General features: G+C 38.5%; 1 protein-coding gene across 1 annotated transcript in view; it reads left to right on the forward strand.

The window, feature by feature from the left end:
- Positions 1-22,033, forward strand: part of TRPC6 (transient receptor potential cation channel subfamily C member 6) — a 158,046-nt gene that overhangs the window by 131,278 nt on the left and 4,735 nt on the right. The window contains exons 6-10 of the mRNA XM_040257870.1: positions 2,208-2,441; positions 7,438-7,702; positions 9,123-9,318; positions 10,102-10,305; positions 12,016-12,090. Coding sequence (XP_040113804.1) covers positions 2,208-2,441; positions 7,438-7,702; positions 9,123-9,318; positions 10,102-10,305; positions 12,016-12,090 — 974 coding nt within the window. The remainder of the gene's footprint in view (positions 1-2,207; positions 2,442-7,437; positions 7,703-9,122; positions 9,319-10,101; positions 10,306-12,015; positions 12,091-22,033) is intronic.

The following is a 22,033-nucleotide window of genomic DNA, read 5'->3' on the forward strand; positions in this document are numbered from 1 at the left end:
GGGAACCCAGGGACAACATCCACACAAAGACTGCCCTCAGATTTTTTCACTCCTGCTCACAGTTTATGGGTGTGCACATGTGCACGTGTGTGTGCATGAGTGGACACATGCAGTGTTTCCTATTTTATTAATAAATTTGATCCACTGAAGTATATATGAATTCAATCCCAGCCTTCTCTATATTTGGAATAATTTCAAAATAAGTAAGTTGTGTGATACATTGAATGCTGATTTTGAGAAAAGTACAGTTAAGCTGTTAGAAGGGGATTCCCAGGTGGTGCTAGTAGTAAAGAACCTGCCTGCCAATTCAGGAGACACGGGAGACACAGGTTTGATTCCTGGGTTAGGGACAATCCCCTGGAGAAGGGCATGGAAACCCACTCCAGTATTCTTACCTGGAGAATACCGTGGACAGAGGAGCCTGGCAGGGTACAGTCTATGGGGTCGAAAAGAGTCAGATACAACTGAAGTGACTTAGCATGCATGCACAAGCTGTTGGAAGGACAGAGAGCATGGCTTTTTAAAACCCCTACAGGGCTTCACAATCATTCACATAGGTTCTGTGATACAAGTTCATGACAAATATGGGATTTGGGGAAGGTGATTAGTGACAGAAAGGGCAGAAGATTAATTTCAACTAGGGGACCCTGGAGACTTCTTGATGGAAGTAGACTTTGAGGAATTGTTGGTGTTTAGGTTGTGTTTCTCCAGATGGCTCTAGGAGGAGACAGGACATCAGAGATTAGGATATCTTAAAGATAATAGGGGTAAAGTTACTTTTTTTTAATAAAGAAAATATATGCCAGACATAGAAAATCTGAAATAGTAAATTCTCAATAAGTATTAGTTATATTTTCAAGTGCCAGACACTGTGCTATGCATTTTTCATATGTTATTTAAGTCTCATAACCATCCTATGAAGCAGGTACAAACTACTATCATCCCCATTTTGCAAGCTGAGTTTTAGAAAGTTTCAGTAAGTTGCCAAAGATTGCACAGCTAACAAATGGATGACTGTGACTGTTCAGGCACCCAGCCATGTCCGACTCTTTGTGACCCCATGGACTGCAGCACGCCAGGCCTCCCTGTCCCTCACCATCTCCCAGAGTTTGCCTAAGTTTATGTTCATTGCATCAGTGATGCCATGGTGTCTGATTCCAAAACCTGTGCTCCTAAGTAATACACTAAGTTTTAGAGTGGATGTGCAACATTATTAATAATTCTGCCATGAAGAAACTACTGCTACTACTATACTCCTGTAATTCTGTCTAGTCTTTTACTGTGCTGTTTTAAACATAATATCATAGAATATATAAAATATTTACTTGGCATGCTAGAATGTTTATGACATAAACATTTCCCATTGTGTATTAGTCTAGGTCCTCCAAGAAGCATATGCAAAGACAGAATTTAACATGCAACAATTTTATTAAGGGAAATTCTATGTGAGAGAAATGGGAGGGAGCTGAAGAAACCTGCAAGGGCTGTAAGACTGCGATGCAAGGTTGATGTTGAGGGCAGGAGAGAGGGAAGGAACGTAGGACAGAAGCACTCTAGATCTCCGTTCTGTCTAAAGAAAGTTTGAAAAGTCTGTCAAGAGATCCTTGAGCCGAGGTCAGCCATCGGAGGAGTCCCATGACTCCCAAGAAGGGGTGCCCTCAGTCACTGGTGAGGAGCAGCCCATGGGAAGCATAGCCTTAGGGCAAAAGTGTCTATAGTCTTCAGAGTGCTGCAGCATTGGCCCATGGCCAGTTGAATTCCTGTATTTGGAGGCCTGTGGGGCACATTCTTGTGGACACTATTCCATGGTAATTAAAATATCATATGAAATGGCTACATAATAGTCTATTTGTGAAAGTCCCATGATTACTTCTAGTTTGAGGATGTTAGTATTGGTGTGTTTACATACTTTTTTATTATAAAGAATCCTATAATGAACATCTTATGTACAGAATTAATGGATCAAGTCATGTTTGCTGTTTGAATACCCTTAATGAACTTTGTCAAATTGCTTTATGATAATGCACTGATATTTTTGGACTATAGGATTTGTAGGGACAGGATAATTATGGCTGAATGGGCAAAATGAGGTCATATTTTGAAGGGTTTTGAATGTCAGCCTGAGACCTTTTAAATTTGTTTTGTTGAAAACTAAGGCTGGAATGAAATTGGATTTTTACCCCTATTTTAACCTCTTTCCCATACAGGCATGATATGGGCTGAATGTAAAGAAATTTGGACTCAAGGCCCCAAGGAGTACTTGTTTGAGTTGTGGAATATGCTCGATTTTGGAATGCTGGCAATCTTTGCAGCTTCATTCATTGCAAGATTCATGGCATTTTGGCATGCTTCCAAAGCACAGAGCATCATTGATGCAAATGATACTTTAAAGGATTTAACAAAAGTCACACTGGGAGACAATGTGAAATACTACAATTTGGGTGAGTTTACAGTACTCAGTCAATATGTTTATAAAATGCAGAATTTATATGATATCATTTGTATGCAGGATCTTAAAAAAAAAGGTACAAATGAGCCTATTTACAAAATAGAAATAGAGTCACAGATGTAGAAAACAAGCCTATGGTTACCAAGAGGGAAGGGAGGGGAGGGATAAACACGAGAGAGATTGGAATTGACATATACACACTACTATATATAAAATAGATAACTAATAAGTACCTACTGTATAGCACAGGGAACTCTACTCAATACTCTGCAATGACCTACATGGGAAAAGAATCTAAAACAGAGTGGGTATACATACATATAACTGATTCTCATTGCTATATAGCAGGAACTAATACAGCATTGTGATTCAACTGTACTTTAATAAAAATTTATTTAAATTTTTTAGATAAATAAAATGATGAAAGAAAAAAAAGGAACACATCAGTAGCAGTTTGGTGGTTATTCAGTTCTCATAAAATTATTGGTCAGTTTCCAGCTTCTTCAGATTATCTATATCTTTTATTATGCTTTCTACTTCTTTCCTGATATTTCTTCTGGCAGAAAACCTCTCAATAACAAGAATCATCTCCCCTTATCTCTGGGATTAATTGGCTAACCACCAAACTTCATTGAGAATGCTTGTATTATGTTGTGGATTTATTTTTTTCTTGTTTATTAAAAATAGTACACATTTAAGTACCACTTCTGTTTAAGCCATATAAACTATTTGAAAGCAAGTGAATCATCGAAGGCTCCCAATAAACAGCACCCCTTTTTCTCACCCAGACTTTGAACTAGTGCTATGCTGTGCTTAGTCACTCAGTCGTGTCCAACTCTTTGCAACCCATTGGACTGTAGCCCACCAGGCTCTCTGTCATGGGATTTTTCAGGCAAGAATGTTGGAGAAGGTTGCCATTTCCTCCTCCAGTGGATCTTCCTGACCCAGGGATAGAACCCACCTGCTGAGCCATTAGGGAAGCCTTTGAACTAGATGAAAAAAATAAAACAAAGAGCCAACATTAGGTCAAATCATCACCTTTAATACTGACAAAGTTTAGCGTGGATGATATAATTCTGAGTTTATTAGTCAACTGGCTCAGCAATACTGAACCCCAGGCTTAGGCAGATGTATCCTCCAATTTCCAGGCAGCCATGGACAGGGCAGTCATACCCAAAGGGGGGTATGGTAGCAGGTATCTGATCATGTGAGAGTCCTCCATGGAAGATCGAAGGAAATTCCCAAGATAAAGAGGGCAGAGCTGAGTCCAGTATGCTCAGATTCCACCCCAGTTTAGCAATCAGATAAGTCACTCTACCTCCCCAGGAGGATAGTGACTAAGGACCAGAATTAGGTTCAGTTATTGCTTAGAAACCTAGGGTGAGAAAACCAGATTCTCTTTGACTACTTACTTCAAGTCCTCCTCTGATAAGATGTCAGTTAACATACGGTTGATATCTCTATGAGTTTTATTGACTGTATCACATAGGGATTTCTTTTTTATTATTTCTCTTTAATATTTTCATACTTAACAATTTTTAGAGCATACGTAGGGCTTTTATACAAGGATACATTGTACAGCACAGGGAATATAGCCATTATTTTATAAGAAAATTTTTAATATATGGAATGTTACAAGTCAAACTATTTATATACTGTACTTATATTCAAGGTGCTATATAAAAAGAAACTGCTTTTATTACTTTATTGTTCCTAATTCTACTTCTCAGCAAATAAGCAAATACAAATTTATAACTATATTTTTCCTCTCTGTTACACACTGCTTTGCATTTTTCTTCATAATGGCTTCTTAATTAGATTTTTGATGTTCTGATGTAATAATGTCAGAAAAATTCATAAATGAATAATTACTACATTCTATGATAAAAATAGACTTGAATGACCAATATAAATTACCTTAGTAAGTTTAAATAACTACAAGTACTGCACAGGCCCCAAATTACTTTATAGTGTAATTATAGTTTAAGACTAAATAATGATATCATTTACTAGGGCCTTATTTTCTTTTATTATAGTTTAAGATTAAATAGTAAATGCTACTATTTAGCTAGTGCCAAGCACTTTCTAAATAGTGAATGTATGTTGACATACTAAATTCTCACAACAGATGATAGGGTATAAACAGTATGTCATTTTTAAAGATGGGAAAATAAAACTATTAATAAGATAAATAATTTGTAATAGTTCTTCTAGTTGATTTTAGATAGATAGATGCATGCAGAATGTGTGGTAAGTTGCTTGAATTGTGTCCAACTCTCTGCGACCCTACAGACTACAACCCACCACTCTCCTGTCCGTGCAATTCTCTAGGCAAGAATATTGGAGTGGTTACATAAGCCAGCTCCATGGTTTGTACTCTCAACCATTAAGCTATACTATTATGGAAAACTGCCAGCAAACCAGGGGGTAATTTTCTTTGTAAATTCAGAGGCTGAAATATACCTGACACTTAAAGAAGCTCCATTAGGAACTGGATTGCTAATGTAATTATATTTCTATCCTAGAAAAGAAGTTCAGTTCAGTTCAGTCGCTCAGTTGTGTGTGACTCTTTGCGACCCCATGAATGGCAGCACACCAGGCCTCCCTGTCCATCACCAACTGCCAGAGTTCACTCAGACTCACGTCCATCGAGTCCGTGATGCCATCCAGCCATCTCACCCTCTGTCGTCCCCTTCTCCTCCTGCCCCCAATCCCTCCCAGCATCAGAGTCTTTTCCAATGAGTCAACACTTCACATGAGGTGGCCAAAGTACTAGAGTTTCAGCTTTAGCATCATTCCTTCCAAAGAAATCCCAGGGCTGATCTTCAGAATGGACTGGTTGGATCTCCTTGCAGTCCAAGGGACTCTCAAGAGTCTTCTCCAACACCACAGTTCAAAAGCATCAATTCTTTGGCACTCAGCCTTCTTCACAGTCCAACTCTCACATCCATGCATGACCACTGGAAAAACCATAGCCTTGACTAGATGGACCTTAGTTGGCAAAGTAATGTCTCTGCTTTTGAATATACTATCTAGGTTGGTCATAACTTTTCTTCCAAGGAGTAAGCGTCTTTTAATTTCATGGCTGCTTTCACCATCTGCAGTGAATTTGGAGCCCCCCAAAATAAAGTCTGACACTGTTTCCACTGTTTCCCCATCTATTTCCCATGAAGTGATGGGACCAGATGCCATGATCTTCGTTTTCTGAATGTTGAGCTTTAAGCCAACTTTTTCACTCTCCTCTTTCACTTTCATCAAGAGGCTTTTGAGTTCCTCTTCACTTTCTGCCATAAGGGTGGTGTCATCTGCATATCTGAGGTTATTGATATTTCTCCCAGCAATCTTGATTCCAGCTTGTGTTTCTTCCAGTCCAGCGTTTCTCATGATGTACTCTCCATATAAGTTAAATAAGCAGGGTGACAATAGACAGCCTTGACGTACTCCTTTTCCTATTTGGAACCAGTCTGTTGTTCCATGTCCAGTTCTAACTGTTGCTTCCTGACCTGCATACAGATTTCTCAAGAGGCAGGTCAGGTGGTCTGGTACTTCCATCTCTCTAAGAATTTTCCACAGTTTATTGTGATCCACACAGTCAAAGGCTTTGGCATAGTCAATAAAGCAGAAATAGATGTTTTTTTGGAACTCTCTTGCTTTTTCCATGATCCAGCGGATGTTGGCAATTTGATCTCTGGTTCCTCTGCCTTTTCTAAAACCAGCTTGAACATCAGGAAGTTCACGGTTCACATATTGTTGAAGCCTGGCTTGGAGAATTTTGAGCATTACTTTACTAGCATCTGAGATGAGTGCAATTGTGCGGTAGTTTGAGCACTCTTTTGCATTGCCTTTCTTTGGGATTAGAATGAAAACTGACCTTTTCCAGTCCTGTGGCCACTACTGAGTTTTCAAACTTGCTGGCATATTGAGTGCAGCACTTTCACAACATCATCTTTCAGGATTTGAAACAACTCCACTGGAATGCCATCGCCTCCACTAGCTTTGTTCGTAGTGATGCTTTCTAAGGCCCACTTGACTTCACATTCCAGGATGTCTGGCTCTAGATGAGTCATCACACCATCGTGATTATCCGGGTCATGAAGATCTTTTTTGTACAGTTCTTCTGTGTATTCTTGCCACCTCTTCTTAATATCTTCTGCTTCTGTTAGGTCCATACCATTTCTGTCCTTTATCGAGCCCATCTTTGCATGAAATGTTCCCTTGGTATCTCTAATTTTCTTGAAAAGATCTCTAGTCTTTCCCATTCTGTTGTTTTCCTCTATTTCTTTGCATTGATCACTGAAGAAGGCTTTCTTATCTCTTGTTGCTATTCTTTGGAACTCTGCATTCAGAAGCTTATATCTTTCCTTTTCTCCTTTGCTTTTCGCTTCTCTTCTTTTCACAGCTATTTGTAAGGCCTGCCCAGACAGCCATTTTGCTTTTTTGCATTTCTTTTCCATGGGGATGGTCTTGATCCCTATCTCCTGTACAATGTCACGAACCTCACTCCATAGTTCATCAGGCACTTAAATCTATTTCTCACTTCCACTGTATAATCATAATGGATTTGATTTAGGTCATACCTGAATGGTCTAGCAGTTTTCCCTACTTTCTTCAATTTAAGTCTGAATTTGGCAATAAGGAATTCATGCTCTGAGCCACAGTCAGCTCCTGGTCTTGTTTTTGCTGACTGTATAGAGCTTCTCCATCTTTGGCTGCAAAGAATATAATCAATCTGATTTTGGTGTTGACCATCTGGTGATGCCATGTGTAGAGTCTTCTCTTGTGTTGTTGGAAGAGGGTGCTTGCTATGACCAGTGCATTTTGTTTACCTAAGTAAAAAGTTTCCTTCTCCAGGAGATCTTCCTGACCCAGGGATCAAACCCAGGTCTCTTGCAATGCAGACAGATTCTTTACCATCTGAGCTACCAGGAAAGTCCCAAGTAAAAAATGTAAATAAACTCACCATAACTTTTGTCTTTCCTTTCTCCTAGCCAGGATAAAGTGGGACCCCTCTGATCCTCAAATTATATCTGAAGGTCTTTATGCAATTGCTGTAGTTTTAAGTTTCTCCAGAATAGCCTACATTTTACCAGCAAATGAAAGCTTTGGACCTCTGCAGATATCACTTGGAAGAACGGTAAAAGATATCTTCAAGTTCATGGTCATATTCATCATGGTGTTTGTGGCCTTTATGATTGGAATGTTCAACCTCTATTCCTACTACATTGGTGCAAAGCAAAACGAAGCCTTCACAACGTAGGTGTTTTTGGTTCTTTTAATCATGATGATTGTCAATTAAACTTTAGCCTAATAGTGTTCATATGCAACAGTGGGATAAATAATGTTTTAGTAAAGGTATTATTTCCAGTTACTCTTTAGCATTATGAGAAAAGTTTTAAATGTGTTATAAGAACTCAACAATGTAGGCAATCTTTCTAATAGTAAGTAATAATAGTTAGTTAACAATTTTAGGGCCAGGAGCTACCTCACACACATCATCTTATTATTTCTGTTTCACACAAAAAGGTACTGAAGCTCAGCGAAGTTAAATGACATGCTGAGCATCTCATAGCTGCTAGTATGTAGAAAAGCCAGGACATAGTCTCTTGTCCACTGACCCTAGCATCTGTGCTCCTCACTGTGGTGTTCTGCTCAGTTCAGACTCCTGGGGCCCTACGAAAATGGCTGCTTCCAAAATCAATCTGAGTTAGAGCAGCAACAAGGGTTTTAACTTATGTTCACCATGGATACATGTCTTTTATAAAGTATGTTTGGAATAAATTACTCAAATACTAGGTATTCATGTATACTTTGGCCACCTGATGCAAAGAGCTGACTCATCGGAAAAGACCTTGAGGCTAGGAAAGACTGATGGCATCACTGACTCAATGAACATGAGTTTGAGCAAACTCTGGGAGATGGTGAAGGACAGGGAAGCCTGGCACGCTGCAGTTCATGGGGTCACAAAGAGTCAGACACGACTGAGCAACTGAAGAACAACCAAAAAATGTTACAATGAGAAGTACTGATCGAAGCATAACCTATTATTCATATTCTGTAAAGTTCAGTTTATCAGAGAAATTGAACCAACTGACCTAAGCAGAGGAGCTTCATTTTGGTTAATAATTATGCATAATGCATTGAAATTCCTAAGACATGTCAGTGATTTTAGTAACACTATGTTTATATTGTCATATTTTCCTTAAGACACCTTAAGACACATACCATTATCTCTTTATTGGATATCAGAAGTGTAGATGAGCAGAAGACACAAAAGGACTATAAATTACATTATTACATTACATATATAAATTATAAATTACATATTACATTATTTTTATTAATACACTTAATATTTTCTTTACCAAAACTATGGATTATTTAAGTGTTAATGTCTGTGCTTTGAAGTTATGTTAGCATTTATTGAGCACTTATTATGTGCCAGATAGTGAGTTGTGTGCTTCATATGCAAAATATTCCCTTATCCTTGCAACAATCCTGAAAATAGTTATTGTACCCATTTTACAAAAAAGAAAACTGAGGCTCAGGGAAGTGAAGAATTTTCTCATGAATATCTAATAATTTTCAGACATTAAATCAGCTTGCTTTCATTATGGTATCATTGTCATTCATTTGTATGCTTTATCATCTCCTTTATTTCTTTCTTTTTACCTAGAGTGGAAGAGAGTTTTAAAACACTGTTTTGGGCTATATTTGGACTTTCTGAAGTGAAATCAGTGGTCATCAACTATAATCACAAATTCATTGAAAACATCGGTTATGTTCTTTATGGAGTCTATAACGTTACGATGGTCATTGTTTTGCTAAACATGTTAATTGCAATGATCAACAGTTCATTCCAGGAAATTGAGGTATAATCTCTATACATTTGTATAATATGTGGTATATGTTTTAACTTTTCCAGGGATCAATTCAGCAATGGTGATGATGCTATAGACTACTTTCTATCTGTTCTTTACCTTTTTATATACTTCTTTATATATTTTATAAAAAATTTATATTTTTTATATTCTTTGTATGTAGTAATCAGAAAATAATCCTTTGCTTCCAAGCACAACATCTATGGGTGTGTTAGGATAGTAAGGAATACGGATGAGAAATGTTGTATGATTTAGTATTATTATTTATAAATTCTTAGAGACACTATATCAGCACAAATTTGTATTTCATTTAAAAATTATTGCTTATGGATACCACTATTCTCCAAATCTTGCTTTAAGTGATGTTCAAAATTGACTTTTTCTCAAATTTAGAGTGATTTTTATTCCAAGAATCTTGGTGTGTGTCCCAAATTCATCAAAGCAGTGATCTGTTGCAAAATATAAGAGTGAATAATTTTTCATTGTGTTTTTCAGAGTATAGGAAAATAGCTTTATAACTTTCAGTGTATTTATAAATACATGCAAGTTTTGAGATCTGTAAGAATGATAAAATTTTAAGTAAATTTTCCTAAAGTTTCTTTCCTAAGAGTGTGTGAATAGTACCTTAACATTTTTGAGAATATCTTGGGGTGGTGTTTGGGGTCTGAGATTGTTGTAGGTAACATTACTTCCACCTAGCCACACAATGTCAGAAGCATCCCAGTAATTCTGTTTATGCATTTCCTTGCTGAACTGTCATATTTGTTTGTATAGGATGATGCTGATGTGGAATGGAAATTCGCAAGGGCCAAACTTTGGTTTTCTTACTTTGAGGAGGGAAGAACTCTTCCTGTTCCCTTCAACCTGGTGCCAAGTCCAAAGTCCCTGTTTTATCTCTTATTGAGGCTTAAGAAATGGATTTCTGAATTGTTCCAGGGCCATAAAAAAGGTTTCCAGGAGGATGCAGAAATGAACAAGGTGATTTGACTTAATAATTTGAAATTATGTTTTTAAACACTAAAACCATGATAAGCACGATACCACATCCCTTTATAAAGAAGCAGTTTGTGATGACATGCCCATCCATTCCCAAATGTAGTCAGTTAGCTCAGAGCAGTCCTTTGGCTTTTGTCTGTTTATTAGGAGCACACTGAACATTTTTTACTAAAAAATATAAGAAAAATCCATGAAATGTAGCTACAATAATGTGTCACATTTTCCAGAGCGGGTATTAAAAGGGAGAGGTATTCTGGGGTGCATTTTTCCTGTTGTAGCTACATGTCCCTCCCTTTGCCTTCAATTTATACAGCTGGGTGTAGTTATATACCTCAGCTTATGCAGCTTCAATTTTTTTTTTTTTTCACCTTCAACTTATACAGCTAGCTGATTATGACTTCGAGGACACTGACAGACTCTTAAGTTCTACACAGAGAACTTCAGAAATCAATTGCTCACATGTAATATGGGAGATGAGGCTTGGCATTACATCAAGAAAGATCTATCTAAGGGTACTAATTGGAAACTGTAATCTCATGAAGCAGGGCCAGCTTAAGAATCCATGGAAGTGATCTGTCTAGTGCCTGATGAAGGAGTAGAACCATCAGAGGGTTAAGGAATGCGTGGAGCATGCGGAACGCTATGTGGACTGCACGGAGGTGGGGAGGGTATTCTCTGCCAGGAATTCCGAGGGAACAGAACTCTGTATCCAGGAGGAGCACAGACTAGATGCCACCAGAGGAGGGCCAGGAGGCAGACAGATTTGGATATGATGTCATAGATAAGTGATGCAGTCAGCTGCTTCTAGAAGGAAGACTGAAGGGGAATACAATGAATATTTTTTACAATTCTGAATTTTAATGAGGAAACACATTTGTTTATTTTTTTCTTCAAATATAGGAAAAGAGGCCATGGGCAAAAGTTGCTAATAGTTCAATTTTAGCTTTATGTAAAAAATTCTTTTTATGAAGATCTGTCCAACAGAATGGTGGGCTTTCTTATGAAATAGTCAGTTCCTTATCATTTTAAGTAATCAATAAGTGCGAGATGACCAGTATTAGGATTTTATAGATTTTCTGCACTGGGTGGGCAACTGAGCCAAATGATCATAAAGGTCCCTTGCAATTATAAGGTTCTATTATTGAATAAAAAGGAAATATTTTAATTCCTGCTGGGTTTGCATCTTACTACTTGGGATTCTCAAGTTAAGCTCCCTGAGCTCCAATTTCCTCACCTGTAATATGGGAATTACAGTTATATCTATGTCATGAAAATCTAATCAAAATAAATATGTGAAAGTGCTTTGAGAATTCTTAAGCTTTCTTTAAATGTATGACGATTATTTTGGATAGGAATTTTGGAAAAAATATATGATCTTTGGTGCTCTCCCAGATGTATAACTTATAGAACTCAATGGGTTGAATAGCAAAAATTTCCCTCACCTTACTCCATGCTACTAAGCATGTCGCTCTTAGTAACTTGTGGTTAGAACTGCAACCCCAAACAATTCAGTGTCCAAACGTATTCACCAAAGGGAGGACCCTAGTAAGAATATGTTCCTCTCAAAGAAACTTGCTGGAAAATTAGACCAGATGGCTTTTAGAATATGGGATGAAGGAAGAGTGAAATTCACCTTACAGTTCTCAATGTATAATTAATGATTGTATTCATTTTACTCTCTATCGTTAAAAGAGAAATGAAGGAAAGAAATTTGGAATTTTGGGAAGTCATGAAGACCTTTCAAAATTATCACTTGACAGAAAACAGGTAAGATCACATTTGAAAATATGGGGCCACACTTATGATCTGGCTTATCTTCTCAGAGAGAAGGACAAATATTCAGAAGCAATTTTAAGAAACAGTAGACACATTAAAGAGTTAACAGTTTGGCAGGGCTCAAAGAATCTGCTAGTGAGAAGTTAAAGCAAGCCTGTGTCCAGCGCATCAGCAGAAAGAATTACAGGGCTGTTTAAGGCAGATATTAAACATATATTTGGAGTACTTTGGGGTGATAAAATATAGAATTGTGATGTAAAGAAGGAAAAATTAAAGTAACAGAGGAACTTGTCAGGGACCCAATGGAGATATAATTAATATAATTCTCCACAGCTCAGGTGGCAATTATGCTCACCTAGCAGAGCTGCGTTATTTGTCAGTAATCAAGAGGTTGTCAAAAGAGGCTCCCTGAGAATTCAGTGGCTGCTCCAGTCAGCACAGTTTATAATGAGCAGTGTACCTGAGAGCTACATCAGCTGCCTAATTTGGAGTGGCAGAATCCCTCATGATGAGGACTTTTGATTCATTCTGGCAGCAGGCACATAGTAGGGGCACAAGGCAGAAGGAAATTATGAGTGAACTAATTAGGAGAAGAGCAATGTATTAGGTGGGACTTGCATTCAGTTGCATATAATAATAATAATAATAATAATAAACATGGTGATTTAAGCAAGACAGTTGTCTTCTCCCCTCTCATTTAACTCTCCAGAATTGGCAATGCAGGGTTCTTGTCAGGAGTGAGTCTCTGCGATTCCCCTGGATACTTTTATCGTAGTCAAATACAAGATGACACCTTTACCTCCAGACATCATACCCACTATTCAGGCATGAAGAAGCAAGGGGGCAGAGGAAAAGTTGGGCACCAGAGGAATCGGTCACCACCCTCAGAAGTGCCTCCCAACATCTGTTACTATATCTCATCAGCCAGAGCTCTGTTCCAGGGCCACTGCATGCAACACAAATGCCAAAGAGGGCTGCGATTTTGTTTTGTTTTTAAGCCAAGTGTGTTACCTCTGCTAACAAAATAGGAATACTCTTAAGTATTGATATAATATTGATATAGTGAGAGCACTGAACTAAGTAGTCAGAAGACTGAGATCTCATCTCATCTCTGCCACTTCAGCAATTCATTTAACTTCTCTGAACCTTAATTTCCTCATTGACGAAATAGGCTCAATCAAGTTGTACAACCCATCACACAAAATTGTTGGGAGGATTCAGTTGAAGCTTTATAAATCACAAACACTAGTAGGTACTTATTACAGAGAAGCAGCTTTTGTCCTTTGATTATAATTAACTCAATAAAATTTTTCAAAAAAATAGGTCAGTGTAAGTTGGATTTGGGGCTTCCCCGGTGGCTTAGATGGTAAAGAATCGGCCTGCGATGCAGGAGACCCAGATTTGTCCCTGAGTCGGAAGAACTCCTGCAAAAGGGAATGACTACATACTCCAGTATTCTTGCCTGGAGAATTCCATTGATAAGAGGAGCCTGGTGGGCTACAGTCCACGGGGTCGCAAAGAGGTGGACATGACTGAGCAACTAATACTTTCACTTCAAGTTGGATTTTATAATTTTGCAGTAAGAAATTGCTTAAACTGAAAGTATGATGAGTGAATGATAACAATAAATCATTGAACAAGTATAAAAAATTTAAGGGAGATCAAAATGCTTTTTTTCCCTTTATGATAGAATCTATGTGTGTGTTGGAGAAGGAAATGGCAACCCACTCCAATACTCTTGCCTGGAAAATCTCATGGACAGTGGAGCCTGGTAGGCTACACAGTCCATGGGATCGCGTCAGACACGATTGAGCAACTTCACTTTCACTTTTCACTTTCATGCACTGGAGAAGGAAATGGCAACCCACTCCAGCACTCCTGCCTGGAGAATCCCAGGGACAGAGGAGCCTGGAGGGCTGCCGTCTATGGGGTTGCACAGAGTCGGAGACGACTAAAGCGACTTAGCAGCAGCAGCAGCAGCAGCTATGTGTGTGTGTTAGTCACTCAGTTGTCTCTGACTCTGTGATCCAATGGACTGTAACCCTGAAGTCTATGTCCATGGAATTCTCCAGGCAGATAGAATCTGTAGTACCTTTTAAATGAAATAATTTTATTTTCTCTGTAGTTTCTCCAAAAATGTAGAAAATTAAAATTTGTTTAAATCATCTGAAAAATACACTTTATATCCTTTTAACATGGCTTGGATTACTTTATGCTTTCCAGTAGCGTATATTTCAACCCCAGATTAAAATACTCTTTAAGATCAATACAGAGCCTCTGGTGTTTGACCCTAGTGGTGGATCAATAAAATGTTGATTTCAGTGTCAGCTGAACCTTCTGTTGTGTGCGTGCTAAGTTGCTTCAGTCGTGTTCAACTCTGTGCATCCCTGTTTACTGAAGCCTGCCAGGCTTCTCTGTCCATGGGGATTCTCCAGGCAAGAATGCTGGGGTGGGTTGCCATGCCCTTCTCCAAGGAATCTGCCCGACCCAGGGATGGAACCCAGGTCACCTGCATTGCAGGCAGATTCTTTACCTTCCAAGCCACCAGGGGAGGCCCCCAAGGAACCTTCTAGAGTGGCTGTTTATTTTGGCAATCATGGAGATGTATGGCTCGTATCTTCTTTCAAGAAAGAGAACCTACTTCGGGGAACTTGGTCAGCTGGCAGCCTCCTGCTGCAGCCTCTTTGGGGTACCCTCAGCTTTCCCAACACCGTCATGCTTTTTTGGGTCCTGGGCATTTCTTGCCAGCACAGGACCTCTCCTGGGGCACTCTGTGCCCAGCTTTATCAATCTTCCTACCTCTCCCTCTTTCACAAGTGAGCCAAGCCTCATGGTCTGGAAGCTTTTTCTGTCATCTGCTCACACTTCCCATTATGTTTCGGAGGCATGATTGTGAACACATTTCATATTTCTGATACTGTCTTGGCATTTGATTACCAGAGGACCAAACCAACACAGGTGTCTATTTCCCCTTGCCATGTGAGCTTATGATGAGCAAAACTAGGCACATTTCACAGTGTGCTTTTGCATGATACATTAACTATATTCCCGAGAAAATGCTTTTTAAAGCAACCGTTTGTAGTTCCATTTATTTTTGCCTGTTGTTGCTGAGGTGAACTCCTACTGGAACATGTTTGACACTGTTATGTACTAAGAAGAACTCTTATGGTGTGTTTTCCCTTACTCATTTTGTGTAGCTTTTGCTCACTTTTTCATGAAGTCCATGTTTAGTTTTGTCACGCGAGTGTATGTTGTTCGATTCTTTGTCTCGTCACAACAAAGATTTGGAGTGACGGACATTCAAGCCCCCTCGGTGTGTCACAGCTCTCAGGTCTTGGTTAGACCGTGTTATAGCTCTCAGGTCTCAAATGGACCATGTTATAGCTCTTAGACAAATCATTGTTACAGCTCAGTGTTACAGCACTATTTTATTTAGAAGATAGCAGGAAAATCCATCTTTGAGGCGTGAGGGCACGTCGATCTAAAGACACGAGAAAGAGAGCGCCCCGGCGCGCAGGAGAGAGCGAGCTAACTTTGGCTCTTCTATTTATATGTTTATCTCTCCCTGGGCCTGTCCTATGTGATTTGGGCCAGCCAGGAGTGTTGTTTGTTTTACCTGAGGTCCTCACTCCAGTCCTCGGACCTTCTTTTGTTTCATTTTCGCGGGCGTTTCCCTTCCTTGTCTGTAGCCACTGCCATTTTGGACTCCTTTTCCCTGTTCTATCTACCTAACAGTTTCTATTTCACTCGGGTCTTCTTTCTGACTCCTTGAAGGTTAAAGTGGTTAGGTCATATGAACATTCCTTCACATCTTCTTCCTGCATATCTGCTCCACGTAGACTATAGAAATCAGTCAGATGAGCCATAAAACAATACTTTTTGAAACAAAGTAGCATTCATTATCTTTAGTCATCACTTTTAATTCTGTCACTCACTTTGGTGGTCTCTAGCATTAACTTTTCAGACACAGAGTCTGAAAGAACAGCATACATTCAGTCTCTGCTGTACATATTATATATGTAAACCTAAAAATGCCAGATAGCTTCTTGAATATCTGCTCTGTTCCAGTTCTAGAACAGATCACCTTCAAGTGTCAGTTTCAGAGCAGGTTTCACGTGACCCAGACATTAGGCCAGTGTGGAGCATAAAGACGTTATCTTAGCATTTTGGGTCCATTCTGCACTATATTGAATGAAATGTACAGATTTTTTTCATCAGTTACATATACAAGAATTATGTCCTTTAGTGTTCAATTAGGTCTGAGGCTGTCTTTTTAGTCATCTGATGAAATAGTTATGATGAAACAGTTCCAATTACAATCACCAGGGTCATTTTGCCAGACAAATTTGTGCAAATCACCATCCTCTGCTCTAGAGCTATCAAGTTAAAATCTCTGGCCATAGGACCTGGAAATGTGTATTTTATTAAGTTCTTAAGAGTTTCTAATGCTCATCTGGGTGTGGGAATCATTGAATATTTCATTGCCTGAATGCCTTAGTCATGGAAACATAAGTGAAAACCAATATTCAGTGAAGTACCTCCAGAAAAAAAAAGAAAGAAAAAAAACAGATTCAAACTAACCATGAAACAGGTCTAAAGCCATAAAGTAGATATTTATCCTTCCATATACTAATAATAGTTGTTGACATTTGTACAATATCAACTGTATGTCAAGCTACATATTCTACACCACTTATATCTTTAATCTTCACATTAGCTCTAGGGATGTAAGTAATATTATTTTCCTTATTTTATACATGAGAAACCTGAGGATAACAAAGGTGAAATGAATTGCTCAAAGTCCCATTTCAGACATGTGCCAAAGCCAGAATTCAAATCCACATCTACCTGATTCCAAAGTAAGAGTTTTTACAAGCACTGTACCACGTGGCTTCATTCCCACACGTCAGCACCCACTGCTGACTGATCATATTGCCTATACCTTTTCAGTTCATTGCTTTGATCCCAGCCTCAGGCCCTTCAATGCTTGTGGAGAGTGGGAAACTCTCAGAACTGTTGCTATGTCCAAACATAAAAAATTCCAAAGACTGAATGAAGCTTGCTTGCTCCACTTAATAAATAACAACAGTTATTTAGTATTCCTCACTCCCATCCTACAGTGAAGCTGCAGCAAGATGAAAATGCTAATATAAAACTAATTACTAGGAAATGAAAGAAAGACAACATAAAGAATGCAGGAAATGTGGTAGAAGGTATGAAAAAAAAGGAGCAGGTGGTGCTTCCTTCAGAACTGGAGTGTATATCTGCATATTAGTCAGGTACAGAGCTCACACCCAATCATCCTGCTTCCACTCACCAAACCCCCTTCCTCACTCTCATCGCATATTATACATCAGTATCATCTGTCAGTGTCCAAATCACTAAGGGTTAAATGCTATTCATACTGCCCGCTGAATTGCTTCGACTGCTCAGTGTATTTTAGTGGCTGTACATCAAAACAAATATAAATTAGAATTTTCTGCCACCAAGTGGTTAAAATGTTTCTTTGCACCATTGGGTAAGTTTCTTCTTACATATTATTTCTTGGGGTTTAAACATGTGCTTGTTGAATACCTACTACATATTAGAAACTGATTAGAAATTTTTGCTGTATAGATGTTAGATTTGCATTCAAATTCACATTGCAGATTTAGAGCAGAATTCATCACATAAAAAGATCCAAGTGGATTTATTAATGTTTAGTCAGGTACCATTTAATTATATAAGTGGTTCCCAGTGAGAGCTGATTTTGATCCCACATGACCAGCAGTCTAGGGTGCATTTGTAATACCTGGAGACAGGTTTGGTTGTCAAAACTAGTGATGGGTCCTATTATTGGCATCTAGGGGTGAAGACCAGGGATACTGGCAAACATTATACAATACATTAGAAGACCCCCACAGTAAGGAAGTACCCAACCCATAAATGAAATGAAACGGGAGCATTGAATATGAAATAGAAAAAGTGAAACAGGCTAGATAAAAGATCAAATTAAAAACCTTGTTTTAAAACATGGCTGCTCATTGGAATTACATCTGGAGCTTTGGAACAAAAAATACCTGGGTATTTGTATTTTTCAAAAAATTCCAATGTGCATCTGGATTTTAAAAAGTGATTATAGATTTTTCTATTAAATGGCAGTGTTAGTGATATAAAATTCTATTATTTTCTGTTACACATATTTTCTAATTTTCCTTGTAATGGCTTCTTAGATACACCCATCATTGAAAAGTGGGCATTTAATTTTCAAACACATGGAATTTTTAAAGTAAAAAAAAAAATTACTCAGCCCAAAGTGTTAAAAATGTTGCAACTGAGAAACCCCAGACTCTGCCTACTGGGTGCATGCAAAGGGAAGCCATGTGTTATGCTAAAACTGTATGACATACTGTAGATCTACACTTTAGAAAACCTATAATTGTATGCATTCTTAAAACTGTTTTCTGGTTTTCCCTTGCCTCTTTTGTGTCATCCAGTGTGTCAGTTTGTAAGTCATCTGCCTCAGACCTTAAAACCAGCTCTCCAGGTTTCAGATATATCTTTCCCATGTGGTTGAGTTGTAGCCAGCTGTTTCATAAACCAAGATTGTACATGCCTTGTACAGCAAGGTGTCTGGAAACCAAGTGATCTCCATTAGTTACCTAAAAGTACTTCATTCATTTCATCAGCCAGCTACTTCTGAGCATTTGCCATATGTCTCAGAGTAATGGCTCTGGGGAAACTAAGATGAACTAAACAAAGTCCCTCCTTCTGTGGAGCCCAGGAGGATGTAGACAATAACCATGTAAACAAGCCAGTGAATAAAGTAATTGGCATGTTATGAAGGATACGAGGATTCTTAGGTGGTGCTAGTGGTAAAGAACCTGCCTGCCAGTTCAGGGGACATAAGAGACATGGGTTTATTGTCTGGGTTGGGAAGCTCCCCTGGAGGGCAACCCACTTCAGTATTCTTGCTTGGAGAATTCCATGGACAGCGGAGCCTGGTGGGCAACAGTCCTTAGGGTCACAAGGGGTCAGACACGACTGAAGGAACTTAGCATGCATAGAGCACGAAGGATACAAAAGGCCTAGCTTTCTCAAGATCTATTTTCATGGAGTGGGCAGAGAAAGCCATTTGAGGAGCTTATACATTGATCTCAACTCCAGAGGATCAGACAAAGCAAGTCAGTCAGGCAAAGACCCAGCAAGATAATGTGGAAATTGGGAACAACAAATTCAAAGGCCTTAAGTTAGAAAAGAGCAAATGAAAGACCACCTATGTGGTTATTAAGTTTTCAAAAAAGTATCATTGCCATAGGTGTGGTGTGTTGTGGAGCTGCTTTAATTTGGGATTATTGGCATATCATGTACTAAGGTCCACACATTCATCTCTAAAATAATCTCAAAGAAGTATAAATTTTCACTTTCTTATTTCCATGAACACCATTTGGATATGTCCGTGGCCTCCAACAAAATAAAACATTAAATTAATAACTTGCCACCATGAGGCTAGGTGTCCATAAGTAGATGGCTGTGATGCCCCCAAATTCCCTTTGTCTGGATCCTTTCCCTCTGGTTATGAACCTGTCCTCACCCTCCATGCTTTAGCTTAAAAACTGAGGGGTGGAAGTGAGCTTGACTCTGGTCATCATGTTTTTTTTTTTTTTTTTAATTTTATTTTTACTTTATTTTACTTTACAATACTGTATTGGTTTTGCCATACATTGACATGAATCCACCATGGGTGTACATGAGTTCCCAAACATGAACCCCCCCGTTCCCACCTCCCACCCCATGTCATCTCTCTGGATCATCCCTGTGCCCCAGCCCCAAGCATCCTGTATCCTGCATCGAATATAGTCTGGCAATTCGTTTCTTACATGATAGTATACATGTTTCAATGCCATTCTCCCAAATCATCCCACCCTCTCCCTCTCCCTCAGAGTCCAAAAGTCCGTTCTATACATCTGTGTCTCTTTTGCTGTCTTGCATAGAGGGTCATCATTACCATCTTTCTAAATTCCGTATATATGTGTCAGTATACTGTATTGGTGTTTTTCTTTCTGGCTTACTTCACTCTGTATAATCGGCTCCAGTTTCATCCATCTCATTAGAACTGATTCTAATGTATTCTTTTTAATGGCCAAGTAATACTCCATTGTGTATATGTACCACAGCTTTCTTATCCATTCATCTGCTGATGGACATCTAGGTTGTTTCCATGTCCTGGCTATTATAAACAGTGCTGTGATGAACATTGGGGTACATGTGTCTCTTTCAATTCTGGTTTCCTTGGTGTGTATGCCCAGTAGTGGGATTGCTAGGTCATAAGGCAGCTCTATTTGCAATTTTTTAAGGAATCTCCACACTGTTTTCCATAGTGGCTGTACTAGTTTGCATTCCCACCAACAGTGTAAGAGGGTTCCCTTTTCTCCACATCCTCTCCAGCATTTATTGCTTGTAGACTTTTGGATTGCAGCCATTCTGACTGGTGTGAAATGGTACCTCATTGTGGTCTTGATTTGTTTAATGATGCCTTTAAAGCATAAGTCACAGTTTGAAATTCAGGAATCATATCTAATGTTATAGATTAATATCATTATATTTTATATTATAAAAATTAATGATTGTTATTTTCAAATGAATATTAAAATATGTTGAAGTTTATATTTATCTCACAAATTCATAAATTAATGGGGTTTGAAGGACTCCAGAGATTAACTAGGGCATTCTTTTCACTATCAGGAGAGATTATAGGATTTCAGCTTTTCACCTGGTGTTCCACAGTTAACCTGAAGGAAGAACCAGATTTGAGTTTTCAGGCTTTTGTCAAGAGTTCTTCTACAGAACCTAAGCCATCTCTCTGGTTCATTTGGTCAATTATATAATCTTATTTTGTAAAAAGTTGATATCAAGTTAAAAAAATACAGATATTTTCTTGACATTTTTAGAAAGGGTGAAAGAGAAAGGGAAATAGCTACATGGAAAAGCATGTTATCTAAAGAATATCTTCACAATTATATATATTTTTATGAATCTTGTCAGGCTTGCCATATTTTTCCTATTATTATAACTCAGCTAGATAATTATTTATGTTCTTCATTAAATACCAGGACATAGCACAGTACTTTACATATAGAAGATGCTCATAAAATACCTGTTTAATGGATGAATGTGTGCACAGCTGCTTTACTTCAGCAGTGTGCTATAAATGTGTGGCCATTTATAGCATCAAAGAATTGGAGTTAAGGATTTTAATTGAATTTCCTTGGGCTTCCCTGATAGCTCAGTTGGTAAAGAATCCACCTGCAATGCAAGAGACCTGGGTTTGATTCCTATGTTGGAAAGATCACCTAGAGAAGGGAAAGGCTACCCACTCCAGTATTCTGGCCTGGAGAATTCCATGGACCGTATAGTCCAGTGGGTGGCAAAGAGTTGGACATGACCAAGCGACTTTCACTTTCACTTTACTTCTAACAGAGGAGGAAATGGCAACCCACTCCAGTGTTCTTGCCTGAGGAATCCCATGGAAAGAGGAGCCTGGTGGGCTACAGTCTATGGGGTCACAAAGAATCGGACACAACTGAAGCAAGCAAGAATTCATTAGCTCTAACAACATAGATATCACTGGGAAATAGAAATCATGGCTGTCTTAGTAAATGGTCTTGAAGTTTCTTTACCCCTGAAAAAATTTTGCACCTCGCAAAATATATATCTGGAGATACTGTGTTTTGTTCAGTTTCTCCTACTTATTTCTTTGTAAAGCCATTTTCCCTTTAGAAAATATGTTAAAGAGGTTTCCAGTCTTTCTCTTTAGCATGTTAATATGGTGCTTTACTACCTCTCTTGCAGATTGCTTTCATTGTCATTTGCCTCTTCGAGCATATGTATTATTTGAAAAGTGCTGCCCAGATAGGATATTATACAGATCCTAAAATTCAAATAGATTTATTAG

This window comes from Oryx dammah, unplaced genomic scaffold, assembly GCF_014754425.2.
Source record: "Oryx dammah isolate SB20612 unplaced genomic scaffold, SCBI_Odam_1.1 HiC_scaffold_17, whole genome shotgun sequence".
NCBI lineage: Eukaryota > Metazoa > Chordata > Mammalia > Artiodactyla > Bovidae > Oryx > Oryx dammah.